Source organism: Panthera onca, chromosome B3, assembly GCF_046562875.1.
Source record: "Panthera onca isolate mPanOnc1 chromosome B3, mPanOnc1 haplotype 2, whole genome shotgun sequence".
NCBI classification, from domain to species: Eukaryota; Metazoa; Chordata; class Mammalia; order Carnivora; family Felidae; genus Panthera; species Panthera onca.
In genome coordinates this window covers 73,988,748-73,998,593 of record NC_138344.1, presented here as the reverse complement: position 1 = coordinate 73,998,593, position 9,846 = coordinate 73,988,748, and the positions used below count along the sequence as shown (strand labels likewise).

General features: G+C 51.6%; 1 protein-coding gene across 2 annotated transcripts; it reads right to left on the bottom strand.

The window, feature by feature from the left end:
• Nucleotides 1–1,843: 1,843 nt before the first annotated feature.
• On the bottom strand, nt 1,844–9,465 carry DHRS2 (dehydrogenase/reductase 2). 2 transcript variants are annotated; one of them, XM_060619302.3, is made up of 10 exons: nt 9,290–9,465; nt 8,708–8,838; nt 8,312–8,491; nt 7,966–8,143; nt 7,331–7,432; nt 4,384–4,454; nt 3,270–3,321; nt 2,629–2,763; nt 2,321–2,376; nt 1,844–2,074 (listed from the first exon to the last, which is right to left on the bottom strand). In XM_060619302.3, the coding sequence occupies exons 2-10, from the start codon at nt 8,737–8,739 to the stop codon at nt 1,963–1,965; spliced, it is 918 nt and encodes a 305-aa protein (XP_060475285.2). In that variant the 5' UTR covers nt 8,740–8,838; nt 9,290–9,465; the 3' UTR covers nt 1,844–1,962. The 2 variants fall into 2 exon arrangements, with proteins under 2 accessions (XP_060475285.2, XP_060475283.2); XM_060619300.3 differs by having other exon boundaries at nt 9,370–9,465.
• Between the last annotated feature and the right edge of the window lie 381 nt (nt 9,466–9,846).

Below are 9,846 nucleotides of genomic sequence, written 5' to 3'. Positions count from 1 at the left end.
AGCCCTGTGTCGGGCTGACAGCTCAGAGCCTGGAACGTGCTTCAGATTGTGTCTCCCTCTCTCTCTGCTCCTCTCCAACTCATGCTCTGTCTGTCTGTCTCTCTCTCTCTCTCAAAAAAAATAAACATTAAAAAAAAAAAAAAGAATTAGGTACAAGGGCACCTGGGTGGCTCAATTGGTTAGGCATCCGACTCTTGGTTTCAGCTCACGTCATGATCTCACAGTTTCATGAATTTGAGCCCCAAGTTGGGCTCTGCACTGGCAGCTCAGAACCTGCTTGGGAGTCTCTCTCTTCCTCTCTCTCCCCCTCCCAAACTTACACTGTCTCTGTCTCTCTCAAAAAATAAATAAAATAAACAAACTAAAAAAAATAACGAAAAGCACAAAAATTTACACAGATTAAAAAAGAAAAAAAAATTGGCTACAGAATTGTACCCCTACCCTACTCTTAGTCTTTTTCTTCTGTACCTACTAAGACACTATATAATTTATTTTTTAACATGCTTGTTGCTTATTGTACCCCTCCCCCACGAGAGTGTAAGCTCTGTAGGGAAATGATCCTTGTTTTGTTCACAGTCACCCCCTGAGTTCCTAGAACGCGCTCAGGCAGAAGTCAGGAGACAGGAAAGGCCTGTCCTCAGCCTCATTCCCCTTGGCTCTGCTCTTACCAGGAGTTTCCAGGCTCGAGGATAAATTTGAGTTTATTTGGGGAAAAAAATGTTTAAAGCACAAGAGGCAGAGAGAAGAAGCCAGCATACATCAGGGGCCTGGTAAGGAGTGGTGCTTTGTCACTAAATTCATTGAATGAATGAATGAATGAATGAATGAATGAATACATTCTGCCTTATTTTAAACCCCTGTTTTCCTACCACAATGAAGGAACTTGAGGGAGGTTGGGTCTTTTTTATATTTATGTTCTCCAGGTTGTGTGGTCCAATGTACAAAGTAGGGATAAATAAAGCTTTTAATAGAATCAGTCTCAAGACAAAGACCCATGCCCAAGAGGTCCAGAGAGGGGGCGGTGGTGAGGGGCTTCGGTGAGGTGAAGGCTGGTGGGCAGGGTGGAAGCCTTGTCTCAGGCCCTCGCTTGGGCACCCCTTATGGATTGCAAAAGAGGAGGAGAGGCGTTCTCAGTGCCACTGTTCCTCCCCAGCTCCGCTGAGCCTTGGACATGTACACAAAGTAGGAGGGTGCCCATGAACATGACTCAGGACAATAAAAAGAACCTTTGCCAAGAGGAGACAACCTTAAGAAGAACTTCACACTGACTTCTCTCTTTTGTCTAAATTAGAAGTTCTCAACCTGGAATCGTATGCAAGATTTGGTGGGACTTTTTTCTTCGGGTCTCAAAGGCCTGTATGGCCCAGAAAACATTAAGAACCGCTAGCCTGGAGAATCCCGACGGGAGTTCCAGAATTCTCCCACTCCCTCCCGCCACTCACGCTACTCCCACCAGCCTGCTCAGAGAATGGAGCAGAGCCTGCTGTGAACACTCACTGACCACCACCATGGGTCTGTGAACGCGCTCAGGCAGAAGTCAGGAGACAGGAAAGGCCTGTCCTCAGCCTCATTCCCCTTGGCTCTGCCCTTACCAGGAGTTTCCAGGCTCAAGGATAAATTTGAGTTTATTTGGAGAAAAAAATGTTTAAAGCACAAGAGGCAGAGAGAAGAAGCCAGCATACATCAGGGGCCTGCTGCCCTGCTGCCAGAGGAGTCTCCGTTCCTTTCCCTTACGGTTCCTCCAAAGTCCCAGCCCCATGAATTCAGTCAGCTCCACAGCCCCACACCAAGAACCCACATGTTGGTCGAATCACAGCAGCTAAATCAACAACAGTCACGCAGATGAGAATACTGGGGGTCCTTCCTCGAGCCTGGCACAAACAAGCCCCCAGCTTTATTGTCTGGCAGAGCTTCAGACCTTCATGGGCCCCAGGCTCCTAGGCCTAGACCCCCTTAGCCCCATCAGAGACGAGAGGAGAAGCCGGCCACCGCGATGTTCTCGCCGGTGATGTAGCTGGCGTCTGGAGAGCACAGGAAGGACACAAGTCCTGCACAGTCCTCAGGCTGCCCAATCCTGGACAGAAGGAGGACAGAACACATGTCAATGATCTCAGACTCTGGTTTTGCTGCTCTGGTGGGAGTGGATTCCAAGAGGGGACAGGGTGGACCCGGCAGGGCTACTTGCATCCTCCAGGGCTCTGCAGAAACCAGACTTCAGCTAAAGGAATGACCAGTGCCCAGGGAGGGGTCAGCTAGTGAGATAGACCAGCCCCTCCTCCCCAACTGTACCCAGATTACCGAAGTTCCAAACCCAACTTGCCTCTGCACTTTGTGATCTTCCTTGAGGTTGTTCCAGAAAACCTCATTTTTGTGTAGCTGGGCAAAGAGAAAACATGAAAGAGTCAGTGCTAGCTAAAACAAGGAGATGAGCAGGGACCAAGGTGATCCCATAGCAGATTTGCCTTTCTCAGGGGAGAGGGACTGAGTCATGGCTGAATTCAGAGGACAGCAAGGACCTCAGCTGTTAAGGATGCTGATCTGAGGCTCCAGTCACTCCTTCATCACTTAGTCACTGGGGAGGTTTCGCCAAGCCAGGCTGAGAAATGGAGGACATGCCCCAGTCCTCACCACTTTGCTGAAGTCAGTCTTGATTACTCCTGGAACCAGGCAGTTCACCCGGATGCCCTTGGGGGCCAGCTCCAATGACAGTGTCCTGGTGAGGCTCAGCAGGGCCGTCTTACTGATGTTGTAGGGACCCAGCTCCTGGGAAGGGAATCAAGACAGTGATTAGGATATTGGGAAGCAGGGGCACCTGGGCGGCTCAGTCGGTTAAGTGTCTGACTCTTGGCTTCAGTTCAGGTCATGATCTCATGGTTCATGGGTTTGAGCCCCACATCAGGGCCTGTGCTGACAGTGCAGAACCTGCTTGGGATTCTCTCTCTCTCCCCCTCCCACACTGTCTCTCTCAAAATGAATAAATAAACTTAAAAAAAAATTTTTTTAAAGGATATAGGGAAGCAGAGGAACACATCAGTTGGATTTCTCTCCTACAGATGATCCCACCCTGGCCCAAGCACAGAACTCAGACACACTCTCCCCAGCCTGGTCTGAGAACAGAAGCTGGATCTGAGGGACCCAGCAGCCACATGGGCATCAGCTCAGCCTAGGGCAGCAGGAGTAAAGTGTGGGTCTATCCCAAACGTTGTCCCTGTGGCATTGTGGGGACCCCTTCCCCTAATCCTACCAGGAGCACATAAGCAACAACTCACCACTCGTGGTACATATGCTGAAATGGAGGAGACCAGGACGACTGCCCCCCTCCTGAGAGGAGACAGACACAGAGGAGACAGGAAACCAATAACTTACCACGGACTTAGGTGCCACTAGTATTTTTAAAAGATAAAAAATTATAATTATAACATTTTAATGATTATAGTCATTGAATAATGCAGTCCTCACAACAGCCATACAGTTCCTGTTATTATCCCCATTTCCCAGCTGAGCAAACAGAGGCTCAGCAGGGCTTATCAACAGAGCCAATAGGTGGCAGAGCTGGGACTCCAACCCTATCTCTCTCTGACCCAATGTCTCTACTTTGAACCATTACACTCTTCTGCCTATCCCTGGGGTAGTGAAGAACAGACAGCCAGGTGCTTGGGAAAGGGGGCAGAGTGGCCTTGGTGACAGTGAATGCCTATCAATGGGCGGCCTCTGACAAGTAGATGGGGCCGGAAGAGACAAGAAATGAGAGTCAGGAGTTTTTCCTTCTATCCAAGACAGTCCCCAGGCCAGTTCCTGAAGGGTATGTCTGCATGGAGGACATACTGGAGGACTAGCTACGTGCTGAGGGAGGTGGTGGCCCAAGTCCCTAACCTCAGACCCCTGAGACTATGTGTGGAGTGCAGTCAGATATGCAGGACCTAGAACAGGTCCTGCCTAGAACAGCAGGCTCCCTGGAGACTGAGAAGCAGGGAGTGAGGAAGGGCGTGGGATGGACCTCTCCCTGCCGGGAGCAAAGGGGCAGACCCTGTCCCAGACTGTAAGCTGGTGAAAAGGCATTGTCCAGCTGTGAGAGAATCAGAGTAGGTGAGGGTGAAAATGACCTGCCCAAGGCTAAGGAGCTAAAAGCACAGCCCTTTCCCAAACATGGTGATGTCAAGGCCAACGAGAGCATGCCTGAGCCACTGGACATCACCCTCATCAAACAGCCACTAGAATTAGAAGCCATAGCTGTACAAAAGGTGAGGCAGAACAGAGGGAGGGGGATGTGGAGGCCTCAGGGACACCTCTTTTGTCCTCCCCTCCCAGCTATGGCCCCATGTTCTCTAGACTCAATTCATGCCCTGGCTCCCCACCAGTCCCCACCCCCACCCTGCAACCTACCCCCTCTTCTCCATGTGGGGCACCAGCTGGCTCAGCATCAGGGCCGGGGCCTTCACATTCACTTCCATGATCTGAAGTCAGAGCAGAGGCATGGTGGAGGGCAGAAACACATAGTCAGCCTTCAGCCCAGGACCTGTTCTCATAAGACACATGGGGTCCTAGAATTTGTCCGGTAAACCCAGATATGTGCAGATCTGAGATCAGTTCCCCTTCTGATCAGGACAAGAGGTGCTTCCCACTTGCTAATGGTTTAACACGCAGGCAGGCTAAGTGACAGGCCTGTGAGCAGAGCCCCGAAAATGTGAATTGTTCAGGACTGGGGTGAAGGAAGGCAACGTTGAGGCCTTTTAAAGAAACTGGACTATGTTCTGGTTGTGCAGACAGAAGCTGTAAGCAGAGGCCACTGGAAAAAGACTGAAAGTAGAACAGATGGAGGGAATGTAGGTGCTGGGAGCAAAGGAGATTTCTAGAAGAGTTGTCTTTGTCTGTCTGTGTTTTTACTTGTTTATGTCCTTGTCTTGTCCCAATAGAATTAAAGGCGTACTCACAATGCAACAGCATAAAACAAATCAAATAGGTATTATGTGTGAAGAAATGGAGAACAGTAAAAAATAAGTGTAGAAAAATAAGAAAAAGCAAGAGTAAGGTTGGTGCCCACAGTTCACAGCATGTGGTAAGGACTGAACATTAGTCTATTATTCGTTCACAAAAATGCAAGCTGTGAGGGCCTACATGCATGCCAGTTTATTGCAAACTTGGCTCCAAGCTTTCTTACGGCCACCACAAAGAGGGAGACACAACAGAGAATTGCCATTCTGGGAGTTGGGTGCCCACGCTGGGCCTGCCTGCAGCTAAAACCTGGATCTGGGCTCAGACTTAAGGGTCCCTGACCCTCTGTCTGGGAACTCTGTCTGGTGGCACTGGGGACAGAGGAAAAGTATGAGAGGAGCCGACAGGGAAAGACGCAGAAACTGGGCTGGGGGCTAGGCCAGATTACCAGTTGGGACTAACATGGGAGCAGGATCCCTCCTGTGGGGCACCACCTCGAGTGAGGTCAGTGCGTCTGTGTCTCTAGGGAGTGAGGCTGCACATCTGCAATGCCTTCCCACGTTTTCATCCCACACCCAACCACCCCATTGGATGTGGGCAGGGGAAATGCTTCAATGGAGAGCTGGTGAGGCCAGTGTGATGACAACTTGCCAGTGTTGGGGATGACCCCCAAGACTGTAAGAAGTGGCTCAGATGTCTAAAGGGCGGACCAGCATGAGATCCCCAATAAGAAGGAATTGAGGGTTAGACTAAGGGTATTCCTGGTCATTTTCTGTTCGAAACAGACCCCCGCCACCCCACCGATGTCTGCCCTAAGCTCCATGTATGTCAGGCTGGGTGATGGGCTCAGACAAGGCCACTCCTAGACTTGGCAACCAAACATGAGCCAAGGAAAAGTTACAGCTCCTCCCGGGCTGAAGAGGACTGCCCTATTAGAAAATTGGGTAGAGTATCTCTGGGTGCCACGAAGTCCTGAGTAGAGACTGTGGGCCTGAGGAGGATGGGTGCTGGAGAGTCCTCAGGCAGGAGAAGGGTGGAGGAGAGGCGGTAGAATGGGAGATGGGAGATTTCCCAACCAGCTGGAGAAAACGGGAGTCTGCCTGGGGAGGTGCTCAAACCGGCCCAGGGATAAGGTGAACAAGAAGGAACTCCCAGGACACCTGCTGAAAACCGCATGCAGATAGAGCAGCAGGTCAATGTCACACTCGTTTTGTAACCATTTCACCTCTGAGGTGGTGGTGGATGTGACTGGAGATGACTCCTGCCCAGTGGGGCAGACCTTGGAAAACAGGGTAGCAGCAGAGAAAGTAAGGCTGGGCCGTGGGCAAGTGCGCTCGGCTTCAGGAGAGAAGATTTGAAATGGGTTCTGAGAAAAAGAGAGTCATGATCCCATGAACTAAGACACTAAAAGAGGGTATGACTCAGGAGGGTTAGGAGATGGTCAGCCATGCAGTCCCAGCCACCTAATCACTAATGGTCGTTGGGCAGCATCAGGAATCTGAGGAGCCTGGGGAGGCTGCTAGCAGCGGCTGCAGGGAGCTCAGATTTCAGGCCATCTCTGAGGATGGAGGAAAGGGCAAGCCGCCAAGGGCAGATGCACAGGAGAGGTGGCTCGAGAACGATGTCTACAGAGCGCGGATTGCTGGGGAAGGCAGAAGGGAATGCTCTGGCCAGTGCTTGGTAGGGAGGGGGGTGCTAACAAGGTGATTTCATTGCAGTCCGTCTTGTCTGACAGACTCAGGAACCAAAGACAGGAGTGAATGGAACAGAAGTCATAGGATAACAAAGCCCAAAATGGACCTCAAGACATTTTGCAAGGCCTCTTCTGGACCCTGTGGCTCAGGTGGCAGGATCATTAGGTGGACGCAGTGGGTGGAATGTCTGAGCTCATAGGAAGCCAGTGGCCAGGCCCAGGCCTGACAGGTGTAGCAGGTTCATCTGAGGGACAGTAAGGAAGCCTCATCTAGGAAGGGTGAAGAAAGAATCTCAGCGGCAGGTACAGGTCACCAAAAAGGAGCAAAATCACCAAGAAAAAAAAAAAAAAAAAGGAAAATATATCTGCTGTTGACAAAGAGCAGAGACCTTACTATTCTTGACCCTTACCAAAAGCAGAGACCTACTCCCACAGCTGTAAAGCTAGAGCCTGGAACCGTGCCTGGCACATAGCAAACCCTCAGTAAATATTTGCTAAATGAATAAATGCAAAAAGGATGGGAAGAGAAAAGATGGCAGAAAGAATGTAGGAAGCCACTTTAAAAACACACAAATTGGAAAGGAGCACCGCAGCACACTCCAGGGGACAAGCGGTCAGTGCCTGTTTTTACAGTAACTTTGGGAGGGGAGGCTCAACCGGGGAGCACTTCAGACCCTCTGCCAGCTCCTCCCAGCGGCCTCTCACCTTGTCCCACACTTGCTCACTGGCCCCCAGGGTGCTTCCCACCAGCGGGTTGACACCTGCACTGCACACCAGGAAGTCGAGACCCCCACAGTGCTCCACGACCTGGGGGAAAGAGTGACACGAAGGGCATAAGTGTGGAGATGGCCCAAGGAGGCCACACCCACCCCGCACTGCTGCCAGGTGCACAGGGCATTGAGACAACACTTGCTAATTAGATACTGTCTCAACCAGGAATGGTCACAAAGCCAGTGTGAGAACCAAACACTGGTGAAGGCAATGCCCTAGGTAGGCCCAAGGACGGGCTCTGCAGAGCTGAGGGCCTCAGGAGAGGAAGGTCTGTCTTCTCCAGGAATCCGTCTATATGCCCGGGATGGGGAATCCCTTTAGATTCCTCCTCAACCACAGTTCTCCAGGTGGGGGTGGGGGTGAGGGTCCTTTCACGAACAAGCCACTTTCCAGAAAGCCAGCATGAACAATGAGGTCTACCCGCTTAGACCATGAACAATCCTGGTTTCAAGACTGTTGTAGGGCCTCCCAACCCCGATCCGGGTCCCTGCCCCACCCAGGGCTGAGCAGAGTGGGAAAGGCTCTGTGCACTCTCCTTCCTATGTCCTTCCACCCCTGTGGCCCCTCACCGTGGCCACCAGTCGCTCCCGGTCCTCGGCCTTCCCCACGTGGCACACGGTGCCCACCACACTCAGCCCCTCCCCCTGCAGCGCCGCCACTGCCCGGTCTACGTTCTGCTGCTTCCGGCTGCTGACCACCACGAGGGCCCCGTCCCGGGCCAGGCGCCTGGCGATAGCAAAGCCGATCCTGTGGCAGAAATGGAGGGAACAAGACAGCCTCAGCCTCCTGCCACCATGGTCACTCGACCCACGGAAACCAATAAGGCTGTGTCCTAATCTACAACCCTGAGGTCTCTCTGTGGAAGCGAAAATCCTTGTGAGGGGTCAAGACCCATAGGGCAATCAGGGCACTTACCCATCAGTGGACCCCGTGACCACAGCCACCCGATTGGCCAGGATGCCCTTTTGGCCTATCCCACTGCTGGTCATGCGCACAGAGAGTCCAGCACAGGAATGGAACAAGCCTCTGTGGATGTAGGCCACTGTTGGGAGCATGGAGGCCAGTTCCTGTCTCTGCTTCCTGCTGAACTTGGCCCTGGAGGAGAGAATCAACTTCAACTATCACTGATGCCATTAGTGAGCGTGATGGCAATCTACCTCCAGCTCCTTCAGACAGACAAGGCCAGCAGCAGAGAGCCAGAGAGAGTCGAGCTAGTCAGGGTGAATTTCAAACACGTGAGCCTCAGGTCAGGCAAACTCTCTGTGAAAATTCTCTATTTATAAAACAGGCAAATTAGAGTATGAGACCCACCATTCAGCAGACAGGGTTATCTTCCCATTCATTCCACGACCAAGCACTGAGCACTTGCAACATGCCAGAGAAAGTAGACCAAGGTTCTGAGCGCCTGCATAACGTCCTCACCAGGCTGTGCTGAAGTGAAGCTAATTGCATAGAGGCTGTGAGGAGCCTGAGCCAGACAAGGCAGCCCCACACCAGGCTGCAGGGTGCAGACCCATGCCCTCAGGACACCCTCAGGAAGGAAAGGGGTAGGCCTTTCGCAAGTGTGGGTAGGGGTAGGTCTACACAAGTGTGAAGGCAGGGTGAGGACCTGGCGTGGGAGACTCACATATGCAGACACTGTGTATGAACTAGAAATACAGGAGAGATGCTTGTGTAGGGGATCCTCTTTCGCCAGGACCCCAAATTTCCCAGCTCCACATCAATGTGAGCCCAGAGGCTCCTGCCTCCCCCCAGTGTGAGATTCCCATTTGCCTGCCCAGGAGCCCTGTGGGGTCCCAAATCTAGGAGTGTGATCTGTTTCCTGCGGAGGCGGGAGGGAAGGAATGGTTGGAGAAAAGGGTCACTGAGGATACACAGCGACTCGGGATGTACTTTTCATGTAAGATAGTGCCAGGAAGCTGAAGAGATGCAGTCTCTGGCAGCTTGGACTGCAGGGGCCATCAGACACGCACTTTCAGGAGATTCTGGTGTGGGCTGACCGTCCGCAGACCCTCATCTGTTCCAGACCTGCCTTGGCCACTCTAACACCAAGGGTCTCCTTGTTACTAAGCAACCCCTGCCATACCTACTGCATCTCCCTTGTTCCTTAGCAACCAACCTTTACATAACCCAGTTCCCTCCAGTTAGGGGTCCTTATCTATAATAACAAATGAATGGGTGCTGCTCAGGAATTAGGGAGAAATTTCAGATTAAATATCAGTCTGTATCAGAGCCATAATGAAGGTAACCAAATGCTCTGCTTTAAGAGAGACAGCCTTGGTTTCAAATTTATGTCTCTTCGGATACCGTATTTCCAAAGACACCCTTTGCAGGTCCTTGACCTCCTCTCCTTTTTGTCCTGGCTGCTGTCATTCTCTTCTCTCTCACATGCTGTCTCTTTTCTGCAAGGTCATACCTACAGCCTTTCCATTCCAGAGGATGAGGGGTTT

What these genes read in the sequence shown, in the direction of transcription:
- DHRS2 (XM_060619302.3), bottom strand. Translation starts at nt 8,739, where the DNA reads ATGAATGGGAAGATAACCCTGTCTGCTGAATG. An exon ending in GTCACGGGGTCCACTGATGG is followed by an intron (nt 8,144 to 8,311) that starts GTAAGTGCCCTG and finishes TTTCTGCCACAG; the next exon opens with GATCGGCTTTGCTATCGCCA. An exon ending in GGGAGCGACTGGTGGCCACG is followed by an intron (nt 7,433 to 7,965) that starts GTGAGGGGCCAC and finishes TCTTTCCCCCAG; the next exon opens with GTCGTGGAGCACTGTGGGGG.